At 39.6% G+C, this 17,543-nt stretch overlaps 1 protein-coding gene across 1 annotated transcript; it reads right to left on the reverse strand.

Annotated features, from left to right (window-relative positions):
* Positions 1 to 220: 220 nt before the first annotated feature.
* Positions 221 to 17,349, reverse strand: LONRF1 (LON peptidase N-terminal domain and ring finger 1). The gene is made up of 12 exons (XM_014260878.2): positions 16,732 to 17,349; positions 10,601 to 10,719; positions 8,755 to 8,877; positions 8,016 to 8,162; positions 7,268 to 7,505; positions 7,092 to 7,182; positions 6,125 to 6,239; positions 5,484 to 5,605; positions 3,787 to 3,945; positions 3,520 to 3,682; positions 3,016 to 3,168; positions 221 to 1,470 (listed from the first exon to the last, which is right to left on the reverse strand). The coding sequence occupies exons 1-12, from the start codon at positions 17,321 to 17,323 to the stop codon at positions 1,312 to 1,314; spliced, it is 2,181 nt and encodes a 726-aa protein (XP_014116353.2). The 5' UTR covers positions 17,324 to 17,349; the 3' UTR covers positions 221 to 1,311.
* Between the last annotated feature and the right edge of the window lie 194 nt (positions 17,350 to 17,543).

Genomic DNA, 17,543 nt, shown 5'->3' on the forward strand with positions numbered 1-17,543 from the left:
AAAAAAGTAGAAAGAATAGCAGGACACCAGGAAAAAAACTTGTCTGACCAGTAATCAGTCTGAGACGGGTACTATAATCAGAAACAGATTATGAACATACCAGTTACGTCATGAAGTGCTCACAATCTTAACATAGGTTAAACAGAAGCTTCTGGATTTACTTAAGATCCCAGAATGGAAGCATATGGAAAAGGAAAGTGATTTAAAGTTTCTGACAAAGTTAAAAATATTACAAACTTTTAGCTTTTATTGAAAATTAAATATATTAGCAAAAGCAAGATTTAAGAAATATTTTACAAATGATTTACATACAAGAAAGCCAGTATCAGACATATTCACAAATATGCAAACCTTTAATTACAAAAAGTACCTATTGGCAGCATGATGCTAACCTTGCCACTGCAGTGTGCTCTACTATTTATATGAATAAGGCATAGAACTCACATTTGCACCAACTTAAAAAGTTCAAATAAAACTTTAAGCTTTTGAATCCTGGATGCACAATCCCCGATAGACACACGCACGCACACTAAGATTTCTTCTTCTAAACTCTACAAACTAAGTGTGTGCTCTGGAAGAACAGCCTGAAAAGCCCAGTATAAATGTAACTGGTACTAGCATTTAGATTTCAGTTTCCTCTTTAAAATGTACAGGCCTAGGTATGTAAACCATATTCACAGTTTAAGTATTTTTAGACAGAAGTACCTTTTTTTCTGCATTTGTTCCTTAAAGTTGGCTCTCAGTTCAGCATACAGTTCATGTCACCTGTTTTGTGATGCATACATTGACAAGATAACTTAAAAAAAAACTGTGCCATATTCATGGTCAAGATAGTTAAACAAGAGTAGCAATATCCGACTGTGACATTCAATACTATATTTCAAATATTTGTGCAAACAGCAAAAAAACAGTTGTTTGAGGCAAACATTTGCAAAACCTTTATTACCTCCTCAATGTTGTAAACTTAGACTGTCAGCCTTAAGTCCTGCACTTCCACAGCTTAGAAAAGTCAATTGCTAAAAGGATCAAGTCTCAAAAAGGTTCTTTTCTACATAGTGCAAATTTTAATGTAGATAACGTGGAAAACATATCTAGCTGGGTTGACTTTGTGCAATTGTCAGTGGTCTTCTCTCATAGTTGAAGAAAGTGTGCATCCAATGAACCATGTGGTTCAGGAAGCCAGGAGGGTGGAGAGAAAAAACAGTTCCATTACACTTCTCAAACCAGTGCTAGATGTGCAAAGGCAGCAAAAATTCCAGCTGCTACTACAACCAGAACAGAGTAACTTTTCAGGAAGACCCAGGCGGTTAGTCACTTGGACTGGTCTCTAGAAAAATAGGTGAGTATATGTTGGATTTTTATCAGGCGGTCTTTTAAAGACATCATGGAGAGAACTGACAGCTGGTATCTGGGGTCTACTGGGAGAACAGCTAGAAGCCACCAACACCAAGCAGGACCATTGGGCATTGCCTAGAAATAAAACATAAGCTGGTTACTAGTAACCAATGTTGTATGGTTGACTATCAAGGAGACATCAAAAGACAAAGTCATCAATGGCCAAGACTACTTCAAAGTTTGATACTAACTAGAGAATTCCAGATCTATGAGATTAGAAGAGTGCTGAAAGGATCTCTTTACCTCAACTGAGAAGTCAAACAAAGTACACTTAAACTAAGCTTTATAAATCAATTATTTTTAAGACAACATAGGGAACTCACAGGTTCCTTGGGAAAAGATGGCTAAGTACAGGACAGCTACCCAATGACAAACCTCCCTGATAAAAATTAAATCTAATACTTGTCATGCTATTCTTAAGGCTTGAGTACTCTTGAAGCCTAATGTTTTCATTCTAATTAACCTTTATTTGAAGGACTTCTCTGTCACCTCCCAATTCCACTTCCCTTCTCACTACATTCTAGACAGAGCAGGACTACTTAGAAAGTTTCCTCTAAGCAGTTAAAACTCTGGAACTTTTTCCTGCACTTTAATTACCAACAGCAACCATTAGATGTCAGGCCTTGAACTGGACTTAAATACTCTACAGCAGAGGTCCTACCACTGCAGAGAATACTAAGTACCTCAAATGATTTGCAAAAATATTACCAGTAGTGGTATACTCCAGAGTAACATTTCCTCTCTTGCAGCTGTTACCACACAGCTGACACAATTGTGTCCTATTCTAAACCTCAGGTGCATACCCACAGGATTGCTAGCCTGGTAATTATTCTGGTTTTGCACATATATTCCTCTTGCCTAGTATGCTGTTTTAAATCTGTTTTTATTAAATTGTTCTAAAATCACTTCTGACTTCATGCACCAGCCTCTACAGCACCTACAGTCCCCCCCTAGGGGGGACTATGCTAATATAGTTTCATAGAAGTATGTAGCAGATGGGTGAGGGACAAGCTCCCCTAAGATCCCAATTCACGTAAAACTCTGCTTTGAAAACCAAATCTTACATATTTTTAAATGTTTCTTTTCTACAGCCTCCACTCCTTCAGGATCTCACCTTCATTAATTGTTTATAATAACCATTAAAATAGATTGCTGCAGCTAGTTTCTTAAGAAACATTTGTCAAATGCTAGCAGCTGCACCAGTTTATGACATTAGCTCAGAAAGGAGGACAGTGTTATTTGTGATTACCTCTTTCCCAAAGAATTGCCTGCATGTGGCAGATTCAGTTTCTTCACTTTCACAGGGAGAAAAGAGCTTTTTCACTTGGAATTCTAACAGCTTTACACAAACTAACAGTTTAACTGTTACTGGAACTTAAACTGTTTTCAGTTTACTAGTTTTATTTTCACATCAGCATATCATCCATTTCCTGGAGAAACTGCTGACCATTGAGAGAATTGCTTTTTGATGTTCATTTTAAGAGAAACAAGGTGCAAGCCTTATTGTCTTTGAAGCTGAAGAAAAAAGTGGGAGTTTTGCTTTTAATACTTAGCAGTTGGTAATAGGGTTTTTATTTTTAGAAATAAGTATCTAATAATGAATATTAAATGAAGTCTCACCTGTATATTTTCCTCCCTGTCAGGCATTGGTCCGAAGTGCTGAAGAATTTGAGTGCGAAATTTGTTTCTTAAGTTTTGGAACCAACTGCAGGCCTGATTGTAAACAAAATTGTGAAGCTCTCTCAATTTCTTTAGTTCTTCTGCATCAGCAACCTGTAGGAGGAAAGTTATGAAAATATGATTAGTGATAAATAAACAATTAAGGGGTTTAAGCTAAAATCAAAAAACACTCAATCTCAACTATATTTAGATACGTTTCTTGTGCTCTCTGTAATCTTGACTGGTAATGACTGAATGGTAAAAAAGTATTGTGGTATTTCTAAAGTTACAGCTTCAAACTACTGTTGAAACAAAAACTATGTTTTTCTTATTTGCTTTATAATAATAAAAAAATTAAGCTAGCTTCCAGGAACCTAAAAATTTGAAAGAGAGCTTTCAAGAATAAATCAAGCAAAAGTCTTGATATATTAATTCTAGTATTTATTTAGATGGCATTCTGGATACCTTAACATCTTCCAAATATTCAATGTCTGCAGTGCAATAACCATCTTTCATTCCTCTCCGTAAAACTCTAAATCTCTTCCCACCAATAGTATCAACAACAGACCGTCCATCAGGTAGAAAATGAACGTTCCTAATTTGCAGCATGCAACCATAATCTGCAAAACTAAAAAGAGACCTTGTCAGTAATGCAATTATACACTTCTGAAAATATGCTTTTTGCAATTAAAAAATTACAAAAGAGATGGAAGAATTAAGATGTAAACTTACCCATTTTGAGAATCACTTATGCACATTCCAAACTGTTTAGTTCCAGTTTCCATACTCCTGCGAATCATGAGTCGGTATCTTGGCTCAAATACATGTAGAGGGCAAGGCACAGTAGGATATGCCATAGTGCAAACAAACATTGGAACATTCTTGGTCAAGCTTCAAGAGAACATAAAAAGAAATACACGCCTTCAAAATCTAAACATTGAGCTATGCCAAGACAATACATTTTTTCAGTATGTCTGCTATGTTTGAGGTCATAGAGCACTCTTTTCAAAGTCAAAATACGTTGTATAAACTTTCATGAATGATAAACCCACATACCAGTAACAGCAGCTGAATACCTATGTACTGATTTGCATACAAACTGGACAAGTAAGCCTCACTGTTATCTAGGTTGTGAGTATCTAGTCCATGAATTAAGGGCTCTGTTTTGGGGATGAGGGTGTCAGCTACTTTTTCATTTTTGCTTTGTTTTGAGCTATGAAACCAATTAAGCCCTCAGAGACACAGTTTTCCTGTAAGTAAAAAGATGTAGTAGTAACTACATAGGAGCTAGGTCACCATTTAGATTATTTTCAAGAAGGGACTCCAGATCATAAGATTCAACCCAGTGTATAATCTGAACCTTGCATTATGTCTCAGCAGGTGTAACTGAAAAGCAAAGTATTTTTTTCATCCTGTTTTATCAAGTATGTATAGCTGATAGTAGATACAATTAAATTGTCATTAAAATTAGATATTTAATTTTAATGCCTTTCAGAGTATAAAATGTAATTCAACTGGATGGATTCTGTTAAATAAGCTCCATGAACTTTAGTTTTAAACATTTTCCAACATTCATATCTACAATACATAAGTACATAACATACAATACATAAGTCTATGTATTTGAAGAATTCTCTGTGAGATAAAAAACAGGTTTACAAAAAATCCCAACAATTTTTTTTATTGCATCTATCTGTATATGATTAATGCCTATCATGAATTGCTTTGCAAGAAATTCAATTCTCTGAGACTCTGCAGTCAATTGAAGACAACTTCATTAATAGCAGCAAAGCTAAAACCAAAGCTCCCTGACAGTGCATGCAGAAAGAGGAATGGAAGGGAAACATGTTTCAAAGAACCATGGAACAGTTGAGGTTGGATGGGACCTTAAAGATCATCTGCTTCCAACTCCTCTGCTGTACGCAGGGACACCTTCCACTAAATCAGGTTACTCAGAGCCTCATCCAACCTAGCCTGACCAACCCAGTGACCTTCTATGACGGAGTGACAAGGGAAGGGCTACAGATATAATTTTATCTGTATTTTTCTGTGAACAGTTCCCCTCTCAGTGTTCTCTCCAAACTGGAGAGAGATGGGTTTGATGGGTGGGCTGTTATAATTAAGGGTTGGATGGTTGCACCCAGAGGGTAGAGGTCAATGGCTCAGAGTCCCAGTGACCAGCAGTGTCCCTTATGGGTCCGTATTGGGACCAGCACTGTTCAATGTCTTCATCAGTGACACAGACAACCCCAAGCTGAGGGGTGTGGTTGACACAACTGAAGAATGGGATGATATCCAGAGGGACCTGGACAAGCTTTATACTCCTTCTTGCACCCATAATATACCACGATTAATGACTATAAAAATAATACTTTTCTAAAAAGGATTTCCACGCTAATTTCTCAATTTTTTCACAACAGGAAGCTTACTTGGAGTGTTCTGCAGTTTCTTCAGCATGAATTCTTTTTCTCTCAAATAATTCATCAGACAAATATTTCATTATTAATTCCTCCAGCAGTTCTGTGATACTATATTTTCTACTTGCAAGGTACTGTGAACAATTACAAAAATATTATTTTCATGTATCTTAACAAAAGGCTTGAGAAAATGCAGCTTTTTTATAAAAATACAATCTATGAAATGCGACAGAACTCATGAAAACTTATAGCTCTTTAGTTTTTGTTTCATTAATTAAAATCTAATGATACTCTAATATTTGATAATTTGATTCTCTGTGTAAGTTCTTAGTGTCTGACAATTTAAATGTCTAACTCAGTTTGTATTGCTATGCTTACCAGAGAGAGAACTGATTTCCCAGGACATACCAATAAGCGTATAAAAATCACACAGAGGTTTAACTGAATAGTAACCAAAGTTTACAAATATGCAGGATTGAATTACACCACTGAAGTAAACAGTCACAGAACCATAAAACCTGGAAGACCCTGAGACCCTCTTCCCTTCTAGCAGTAATCCATAGCCCAAGCAAATCCAAATTGTTGGGTTCAAGTGAAACAGCCTTTAAAATTATACAGTATTTGTATTTGTGAGCTTTACTGAGAAACAATACCTCTTTCAAGCTCTCCTTACACAGTGGACACTGTGGAGCATGATCTAAACACCGTTCCAAGCAACCTTTGCAAAAAGTATGTCCACAAGGGGTTGTTACTGGCTCAAAGAATAGCCTGAAACAAAATTATTATAAGTTAGATGTCATGGCCAGTGTGTGTTTTTCTAAGAATGTCAGTGACTAATCTCTTGAATTTTTAAGACTAGTTAGACTACAACAAAGTAAAGAAATAATTAGTCCCAAGTCTCCTTATTCTACTTTTTCCTCTATATTGCAGTTTGTTTCCATTTACTGCAACACTCACTGTTTTGTTTTCTGATGAAGCTGAACACATTCTAAAACTCTAAGTAATTAAACATTTACCCTAATATACAAAGATTTTGGTCTCCCCACATAGAGATTCAGAATACACAAAATTAGGTGATTCTTTGAGAAACTGTTTTAACAACAGTATTACTAATTATTAGTTATTAAACTAATAACATAACTATGAACAGTTTAGTATACACCATACGTTTTATGGTGTTTCTTCTGAAAATCATGATTATTCAGTAAGTTTTCAAACACAACATCAGCTACATTTAAGTAGACTAATATTCTGAAGCATCTATGTCTCCCAGAGAAATACAAAGTTCACAGGCTATGCTTCTAAGCATTAACCTTCCCAAAGTATTTATTGACTGAAGAACCCCTAATATTTAATCAGAAAAGATCCTGTCCTTTGATGGTTATCAGTTAGCACTGCCAAGTTTAACTAAAAAGACAACTTGATTAAAATAGTCCTGCAGTATATAGCACTGTAGCAAGTGACATTTAAATACACATTTAAGTGCAGGGATAGCAAAAAGCTGCAAATTACTGCCTGATATCAGAACTCTTAACAACTTATAAGTACCTCCGTTTATACATGTAACAGATACACAGCCAAGCATGTGTAACAAACAGTGAATCAAGGACAAAATCTTACCTCATACACAGGGAGCACTCAAAATCTGATACATCAATCAAATCCCCTGGGATTGTTCCAAAAGCCAGTGTCATGTCCCATTTTGTACTTTCTAAGGAAAAGCAGGACAAGGTACTTCTTCAAACAAAGTCACAAGGCAGTAAATACTCTAAATTTCACAATAAGTGACTGTTTACCTCCTTGCTTTTTGTGTTTGTTTCTTCCATCTTCACATACAACTGTATCCTGTTCTGAAAAGGAAAGCTTTCTTTTTAACAAAGCACCTTTTCCTTGGCTAGAGAGAAGGGGTTCAGAAGACACTCTCTTTAAGCCATCTTCCTTGGCAAGGTCTTTTGCTGAGTTAAGAGCATGGGCAGACTGTGCACGATTTAAGCTTCCACTCACAGGCTCCAGTACATCCGATCCTCCTAAACTCTGTAACAGTAAAATGAACCAAACTGTATTCTAAAAGTAACACAGATCTAGCTATGTGAGATGTGACTGTGCAAAGATGTACAAGCCAAACTGATACCCACAGTTAGTTGCTACCCATTAGCTAACCAGAAAAATTCCTAAGTCAAGACAGTACTCAAATTTGCTTGCAATTAACAATTCAAAAATCTTCATCTGCTTCAAATGAAAGAAAAATTATATTTCATCTGCTTCAAAAAAACCCAACTGTATTTCTCTTTATTTTGAAGTCCCTAATATGAAACTTCAGTACCTTCTAATAATGTATTTATTACTCATTCTAGTGAACTAGAATGAGGAGTTTTAACACGACAAATGAAAATAAATTACTCCCAGACCAGGCTTCTTTTCCTCCAATTTAGACAATTACATAAAATCAGTATTTACACTGGAAAGTGTGACAAATCAGGGTATCAGTACATCTGATGTATACACATCAGTCAGAGACAGAAGTTACTGTAGAGGTTTTATTACCTGCAGAGGACAAAGCTGTAAGTTGCAGTAAGATGCAGTCACTTCAGATCCAAGTATAAAGGGTTTATTTCTAATATGGGGTGAATTCCAAGCTGATTCCTTCAGACTTTCACCTAGCTTCTCTGGTGACAAAACATCACACAATATCTAGAAAATACAGCTCAATGTCAATAACAATGAAAAAGAATCCAGACATACCTTCATTATAAATTTACACATCAAAAACTAAGAAAGTAATCTACATGAAGTTATCATCATGAACAGATCTTTATTCAAGCAGTAACTGTGAAGGCAGAGTTGAGAACAAGCAGAAACCTACATTGCTAAAAAAGAAATTTATCTAGAGATCTTTTCTACTACAAGTCCAAGAGTGTTAGACATTATCAATTCAGTATTATGCAGCTTTTCAATGTAAATTTTTATTATCACAGAAAAAACTTGTGCTCTGGGCACCGAGAATTTCAGCTTGGAAAAATTCACTTGTTGCCTGCTTTCCAGTTTTCTATGTATTAATTCAGTAACTTCAAATGCATATGTACTTTTCAACATGTATGTAAAATGTGTACATTGGGACTAACTCTTCAACGTAGTATGATTTAAGAAGTATTTTAAAAGGAATCTGCCACCTGAACGTTCTCTGTATGTAATGAAGATTTTAGATGCTCAAAGTCTATCATAATGGGAGTTTCATAAAAAAATCAAGTCAGAGATGGGAATCCAGTATCATAAATAAAATTACCTTTTCTACTTCTAGCTTGGCTGGAAGAAAGTCCTCATCAAGGGCTAAGCACTGTAGAAACAGTTGTAAGGCATCACCTACAAAGCCAGAGTCTTGCAGCACTTTTCCTTTCTGAAAGTAGACCTGAGAAACAGACACCACAAAGACATTTGTAGAAAACAGGGAGAACTGCAGAATTGATCTTACAGGCATTGCAACAATGCTAGAATTAGAACCTGCCATGACAGAAAGAATGTAGCTTTAACAAATTTGTACTGTGTACAGTGTGCCTGATCTATATCCCTGGTCTAACACACATCCACTACAGTGTTTGAAAGCAGTCATGGCATAGGCTGGTGTGAGTCTTCTTCCAGTTAACTTGTTCTGTCTAATATAAAGGGTTGAAAACCTCACTAGTGCTGAATTCACAGCCCTTAATTTCCCTCTTCTGTGAGCCTTTGGAGAGGAAGAAGAGGAACAGGAAATGCAAATTATTACATAACCTCACACAACAGCTTACAGGATACTTTTTTTGCTCTCCCCTTCATTAAAAGCCTTCAGAAGACTGAATACAAATAAAACAATCCACACAACTGTTCATCCTTTACATATATCTCAACCTATATTCTTAAAACAAAACAATGCACTCTCAGAATTAATGGCTTCTTCCAACTATATTTTATGCTTGAACTCTGGACACCAGCTGGGGAAAAAAGAAAAGAAAAGTCTGTGTATTGTTTCCCTTGAAAGAAAAAAAAGGAGGGAGGAAAGACTACCAGATTTTGATGAACTTACTCAAAAGTACATAACATTAAAACTAAGAACTTACCTCAACTTTAAAAAATTATAATGACAGTAATTGACCAACAGTTATAAAAAAAAAAAAGTTAAAACAACAATATCTAATTGTATATAGGAATTTAGATAATGGGCCAGAAGCTAAACTTAAAAAAAAATCCAAACAAAACAAACAACAAATAAACAAAAACCAAAACAAAACCAAAAAAGACTCTACCAAACCCCAGAATGCAATTTCTACAGAATGACTGACAGTATGAAGAGTAACATCTGTTCAACAAGACTGTCAGATGAGGACACGCATCCTCTTTGATGGATTTGGCCAGTTTCCTTTAAGATGAACTCTGAAGAAGGGAATTTTGCTAGTCGTCCTCTTACAGACAATTCATTTTCCTGCAGAGGTAAGGACTGTTACAGGAGTCCATCCATCAAACCAAGCTCAGTTAAGTGAAGTGGTGCTTCTTTCCAAACATACAGAAAGAAGGAGACAGTACTACAAACACTGAGAGGTGAAAAGCAGGAGGCTTTATGAATTTGCAGTAGCCATGGGATCACTGAACACAGGAGAAACCAAGACAACTGCAGGTATCTCCCCTTGTGTGGAATGATCTTGCTGCTCCTGCTATGTTCAGAGTTTAGACAGTGTAACATGCGCTCTGAAGACCACAGACTCCCCAGCCGCCTGTACTACTTGCAAAGCTCAGTTCCCACTGAGTTTATTTGGGCTTTTTGAAGACAATCTTTCCAAGATAAAACAGCAAAGTGTCCCTCTGTTAACAAAAATTAACAACTAAACGAAACAAGCCTCAAACCCCAGCTGTTACAGGTTACATCACCATGAGCTATTCCAACTCAGTGTCTTTGTCAACCAGCCCTAACCTGCCATACTCATGAGAAGCCTGTCTCATATGAATTAACTATTTTAAAGATGACTTTTAGCATCTTGCATGTCTTAAGACACAACATTTAAAGTAGCTGGCTTAGGCTTTCAAAATGGTGCATGTATAATTTGGAATTCATTAATTTTACAAACACAATATTGAAAAATGATGAGTTTATACCAACTTACCTCTGGCCAATTTGGCATTTTAGAAATAACAAAATTTAGATCTTCTATGGCTGTTTTATATTCTTGGAGGCCAACATATGACTCAGCTCTGTAAATTCTTAGCATCAAGTCACTGGAATCTGCAGACAGAAATTAGGTAAAATCTTTTAAAAATCAAACCCTTGTAATTTTTAATTAGATTTGCTTTCATAGTGATATGTCATAATTACAATTTTTCCTAAAATACTTCAATATTAGTGGAGTACCTTCTCCCTCGCTCCCTAGTGTTTGGATAACAAAAGTGGCAGTAATTCCAGGTTCATGTCTTGTAAGCTAAGGAACAAATTTTAGATCTTAGTGTATCTTACAGCAACAAGAAAATTTATTCTCAAATACTGAACAGAGAGGCTCACAAAGCACTGCTACTGCTGGGACAACAAAAATTGAGGACCAAGTAAATTTTATCTTTACGGTATATCAAATCAAAACCACAGAAACCTAGGAATTCACCACACTTGTATTAAAAGTCTTAAGTATTACAAAGTTTGCTTTCAAACACACAAGTTTTTCTGCAGACTGCAATTTGTTTTTATAGTGCCTGACCCCTTCTATGGCTGGACGTGCCAGTTTCACAGTGGCATCTGTCTGGGAGGCACCAGAACCAGGCTTTATCACTGTGTGATAAAAACTGATAGCCATTTCCACAAAGCCTTTAGCACCAGCTAGCAGCCCTGTTGTAAGGAGTTGTTGTAGTGGAACTTCTAAAGTGGAAAAAAAGCAAAATGTGTTCAGTAAGGACAAGTTCCCATGTCCAACATACAGCATTTTGCACTTTCAGTACAGCAGCCTCTAAATGGGAAGGATATCCGTCTCCTTGCCACTAAAACTACGGTTTTGTAACACAACTAACTGCAGTTGCTGTTTGGAAAAAATGCCAGAACACTGTTTTGATATTAATTGTTTTTAAAAATAGACCTGGCTTTCACTGAATAAGATAAACTAGTCAAAGGTTGGTCAACTGTAAACAATACTAAAATCAAATAGCTCTTTGTTTCAAAAAAGGCTTTATTGGCTATAATTTCAATTTAGTTTTCTTAGTTTATTCTAAATGTCTAGTAAAAATTCTCATAAATTTCCAACATAAGCCTTTTCTACAGTTAGAAGGCATCCTGGTCAATGTTCCTATAGACTGCAACGCACTGCTTTGCACTTAGAGTCACAATACTACATGTAAAAAGATCTTAATGGAAAAGAAAGGGTTAAGAAAATCAGAGAAGAATTAATTTAGCTGAAATTGGCGTCTTCCTGATTTGCCTTTGAGTTGACAGTTTCCCCTCAAACATAAATATCGCCAAAGCTGGTTTGTTTAATTTTCACATCTGACATAATAAAATGTTTGTTTTAATCAAACTCTGGGAAACTCTCTTTGAGTAAAATGCTAATTCTGCAAGCAGAACAACTCTGAAGCCTGATTTCCTGTGGCTGTGTTTTGTGACTGCTATAGCCTAGCAAGGTGAGAGCTCAGATTAAACTCTTCAGATAGCTTTTCATGTTGTATTTGACTCTTTGGTGTCCAACAGAGTTAGTAGCAAACCAAACTCCTTTGTTCAGAGGCAGCAGTAAGTGCAGGTTTTTGTTCTCTGATAAGCTGCCTATTTGTACAGAATCAGAGGAAGCTCATCTGTTTCAGACTTCAAGTGCAGAACATGACCTGAGGAACTCCCAGCCTTTTTACCTAGGGGAAAAATGAGGGGTAGTTTGAAGATAAAAATGTGAGTTCAAGTCTACAGCGGGTGGGCATTTTATCCACTTTTTTTTTTTTCCCCATGAAAAATGCATGATTCCAACTGAACTAGTACAAAACAGAGCTTAGCTGAGATCCCAACCCTGCTGCTGAACACTGTTATTGAATGATCAATAGATATGACAAACTGGGTCTGAATATTCAGAAGACTGAAGGTAGATGATTACTAGTAGTGTTCCTCAAGGCTTAGTATTGAGGCCAGTCCTTTTAATATCTTCATCGATGATCTGGACAAGTGCACCAAAAGTTCACAAATTACTCAGGTTGGGCGGGAGTGTTGATCTGCTGGAGGGTAGGAAGCCTCTGCAGGGGGATCGGGACAGGCTTGATCAATGGGCCAAGGCTATTGGTACGAGGTTCAGCAAAGCCAAGCGCCAGGTCCTGCTCCGTAGTCACAACAACCCCCCGCAGTGCTACAGGCTGGGGTAAAAGTGGCTGGAAAGCTGCTGCAGCTGGTTGACAGCAGCTGAACATGAGCCAGCAGTGCCCAGGTGGCCAAGAAGGCCAATGGCACCTGGCCTGTGTCAGCAATAGTGTGGCCAGCAGGAGCAGGGCAGGGATTGTCCCCCTGTACTCGGTACTGGGGAGGCTGCACATTGAATCCCGTGTCCAGTTCTGGGCTCCTCACAAGAAAAAGGACATTGAGGGGCTGGAGCAAGTCCAGAGAAGGGCAACGGAGCTGGGGAAGGGTCTGGAGCACAAGTCTGATGAAGAAAGGTTGAGTTTAGCCTGGAGAAAAGAGGTCTCAGGTGGGACCTTCTCACTCTTTACAACTACCTGAAAGGAGGTTGTAGACAGGTGGGGGTTGGCTGTCCCTTCTCGCAGGCAACATAATGAGAGGAAATGGTGCAACGAGAGGTTTAGTACAAGTGGGAACAGACTGCCCACAGCAGCAGTGGAGACACCATTCCTGGAGGGATTTAAAAGATATGTAGATATGGCATTTAGGGATATGGTCTAGTGATCGACTTAGCAGTGCGAGACTAAAGGTTGGACTTAATGATCTGAGAGGTCTTTTCCAACCTAAACAATTCTTTGTTTCTATCTAAATTTATATATCCAATTTTTAAAATGGCAATTTAATTTCTTGGCTTTGTTACAATGATAAAACAATTTTGCAATGTGTCAGCATATATTTTAATGTTTTTCAGCTAAAGAGAGGATGCAAGTTAATTTTGAATCTTTGGATTAAAGAGCACAGAAACATAATTAGCTCTTGAACTTTCAATTTCAGTGATCAAATATATTGTAAATACAGTAATCGTTCACTTCTAGCATCTCAAAGACAAATTACTAACTGAAAACACACCAAGTATTTGCAGCATAGAACTGTGTGCATCAGTTTTTATTATTACATTAATAGGAAAGTATACAAAGGTGTACACACAAAAGCACATTCAATATGCATTCCTGAGTTTTTATTACTTCCAAAGCATCTACTCTCACTGTAAGTATAAACATACCAATAAATGAACCACCTCTGATCTGATTCTGCATGCTTTTTATATGGTTCTTAATATAGTAAATTCTTCAAAATAAAAGACATGCACATCAAAAACACTCTGTAGAAATACTTTAAGACACAGTATTTATTAACACGTAGTACTGGGCCACCCTAATAATCAGAGTTGGAACACACAACCCTTAAGAAAGCGCCAAAAGAACTGGGCTTGTTTAGCAGAAAAAAATTCCTGAATGCATTGGAGAACACAACAGAATCCAAAAATGGGTTACCTAGAAGACTCTACTGAAGTATGCAGTGAAAAAACAAAAGAGACAGTGGTTATAAACCAAAACAATGGCAGTTAAGACTTGAAATAAGGGAAAGATTTTTCACTAGGGGGCTAATTAACCTTTGAGCAGGTTGCCCAGAAAGGCTGTGGAATTGTCAGCTTGTACGCTTTCATGATCCAGCTGTACAAAACCTTAAGCAAACTGCTCTGATCACAGTATTTGTTCTACTTAAACAGGAGACTGATTGCTCAACAGATCTCCTGAGGTCCACTCCGGCAGGAATGAGTGATATTCACACCAAATTCAACACATCAGTGGTGTGTTTCAGGACACTTGATTAAAGGCAAGCTGCACTTGCATTTTAATTCAAGAGACCTCCTTTAACTAAGCTATTTCATTTCAACTCCTGCAAGGAATATACTAACTATATGAATGTTCAACAGAATGCCTAGGTTGGAAGAGACCTCCAAGATCATCAAGTCCAACCCCAATCCTTACGGTTTTTTAAAGTCACTTTTGCACAATGGCAAATATAACTCTTTCAAATGTTTCAGAAATGGAATAAAGTTATGAAAATATGCCATTTGAATAGAGGTTTAGCATCAATGCCTTATTTAGGACATCAGACTAATATTTATCACAACTTTTAAACTATGTGCATTAAAAAGAAACAAATGAAGCAGCAGTAAAGAAATGCTGAAATGGAACATGAACGATTTGAAACATTAATACATTTCTTATGCTACATCTTTTCCATCTCTAAGTGTCTTCAAAATTCATGGTCTGAAGGAAGATGGAAAGTATACCAGCAGTTATTAATTTATCTATTGGCCTGGAATCACATTCAATTTGTAGCTGTGAATCCACAGCTCTAAATTCACATTTAAGGTATGTCTGCACTCTGAACCACAAAGTTCTTCAGTATCTTTTCCAGAATATGGGGAATGTTAATAATCCTCAGGATTGGAGACACAGGAAAGAATTGTACAACTGACCTTAAACTGAGCTTCTAGCACATAATTCTCGCACATGTACTAAATCTGAATAATAAAATTTTGAATAAACATCACAGCTGGTAAGTATACTCAAATTTTAAACCCATTTTGAAGCCAAAATGGAAGATGTAGATTCACATAAAAAAGAATCAAAGTTCTTTCCCTATAAATATCTAAATAATATTCCTAAATCCATAAAAGAAATGGTAACAAAAAACATGCAATTAATTTACTGTTTTATTCTTTCAAAGCAGTCTTGAAGCATGAAACAGGAGCCCAGTAAACATATGTGATCAGTACTGGATTCATCAGTTTTACCCTGAAAACTACTGATATGTCTTTGTGACCTGTATGAGTCAATACTTCCTGTACTTCAGAAAGAAGTCTGCATCTTATAGTTTCAAGATTTAAAATCCGTCCCGTATCCTACACTTTGGAAACACCCTGGCAAATAAAATGGAATTGATAGCCAAAACTAAACCCCTTAAAATTAGGTTGCCAAAACGCATATAAAATAGATCTTCGACTTAATCCCACCTACATTGAGACCAGTTTATTCTGGAACTAGACCTAATGTATCTCTTCAGAACAGATTGGAAGGATTAGACTTATGCAACCTTTTGTTTTTTTTCCTCCACTGCAGACAACTGTATAAACACACTTCATCAGTAAAAATATTAAATTCTAAATTACTGAACATAAAAAAAATATCCTGGTGTAAATCATAACAGAGCCTCCCATGCCACCAGGTGTTAAATCCATAGTCAAATTAAAACAACAAAGGAATCTCTCGCTGGGTCCATCTAGGTGTATCAATCACACAAATCTGACTCTCTATACGAAGAGTAAACTTTGAAAAAATTAGTGTATCTTAAGAGTCCATGGTACCAGCCAGACACATATATTGTATCGGATAGAGGACAGCCTAAAAGCGTGCCTCTACCTCCCCTCTTCAACACTATATAAAACTCCAACCACACCCACCTATGATGTCACTGCCATTACACAACCTGTCCCCCTCCGTGCCTGTCTGCTTATGCAACTGGGCCCGGCCTGCTGGGAATTGTCTTGGTGACACTTAGGACTGAAAATAGGTCTCTCTCTCAGGAAACAAGGTTAAATACACCAACGGAATTTCTCTTTGCCCGCGCACGGCGATTACCAAACACATAACGAAGGAGAGCCCGCGGACTCCTCTGTAAACAAGTCCCACAGAAGCGTGCGGGAGGAGACACGACGAAGCCCGTGTGGGACGCTCCCGCACACCTCTGGAGTAAGCACAAGCAGGTGTACCCCACTACCAGGCTGGGCGCTCAACCAGGGGCTGGGCAGCTGCACGTCCCCTGCACTCCGCTCTCCCAATGGAGAGGTTCCTCGAATCCCTTCCAACTCGAGAAAACTTCGGACGCTCTTCACCGGACCGTGTCGATCGCTGACGGTCCCGCACTAGGGGATAAGGGCGCATCCACCTACTCCATCACACCCCCAGTCCCCCGAGCCTGCCTCCCCGGGCTACTAGCCCGTCCCGGTCCCGCCGGGACACGGGCGGCAGCGGCGGGGACGGAGCGGCTCCGGCGGGCGGCACGGGCAGAGGAAGGGAGCGCTCCCCCCAGCCTTACCTGCTCGCAGAGCCTGGTTGACGGCGTCCAGCGCCTCTCGGAAGCGGCCCTGGGCCAGCAGCTCCTCCAGCCGGGTCCCAGCCCTCGCTCTCTCGCACTCGCCCGGGAACCACTTCTCCGCCAGCCGGTTGAGGACGACGCTGGTGCGCAGCGGGGCCGCGGCCGTGCTGGTGCCCCCCGCCGGCAGCAGCCAGTCCCGGCAGCGGCGGCAGCGGGCCCGCAGCTCCCTGCGGAGGCAGCGGCGGCAGTAGGTGTGCCCGCACGGGACGGTCACCGGCTCGCCCAGGAACCTCCTGCAGCCGCAGCAGCGCAGCGGCCCCTCGGCCCCGCGCTCCCGGCCCGGCCCCTGCCGCAGGCGGTAGTTCAGTACCAGGCAGTCCACGAGGGTCCCGAGGCGCTGGGCTCCGCCGAGGGGGCCGAGGCACAGCGACGCCAGGGACGCGCCCACCGCTTCCTTCAGGCGGCTCGCGGGCACCAGGCGCGCCAGCAGCAGCTCCCGCTCTTCGTCCGCCCCCTCGCCGGGGCCCCCGCTGCCGCCCGGCTCCGGCGGCAGCTCCGAGCCCACGGTGGCGGTGGGAGAGGACGCTGCCATCGGCTGCGCGGCTGCGGCGGAGGGGGTGTGGCGCTCCCGCTCCGGACGCCGGGATGGGCTCCGGGCTCGGCGCGGGCGGGGGGCGGGAGGAGGCGGGGGGAGGTTACAAAACACCGCTCCACGCGCGCGCCGCCAACGGCGCGGGGTCACGTGGGGGGGGACGGGGCGGGCCCGTCCGGGAACGCCCGGCCACAGGGGCGTCGGTGCCCGGAACCCCCGC

This window comes from Pseudopodoces humilis, chromosome 6, assembly GCF_049639895.1.
Source record: "Pseudopodoces humilis isolate 2021_Gansu_Grassland_sample_001 chromosome 6, ASM4963989v1, whole genome shotgun sequence".
In the NCBI taxonomy this organism is placed as follows: Eukaryota; Metazoa; Chordata; class Aves; order Passeriformes; family Paridae; genus Pseudopodoces; species Pseudopodoces humilis.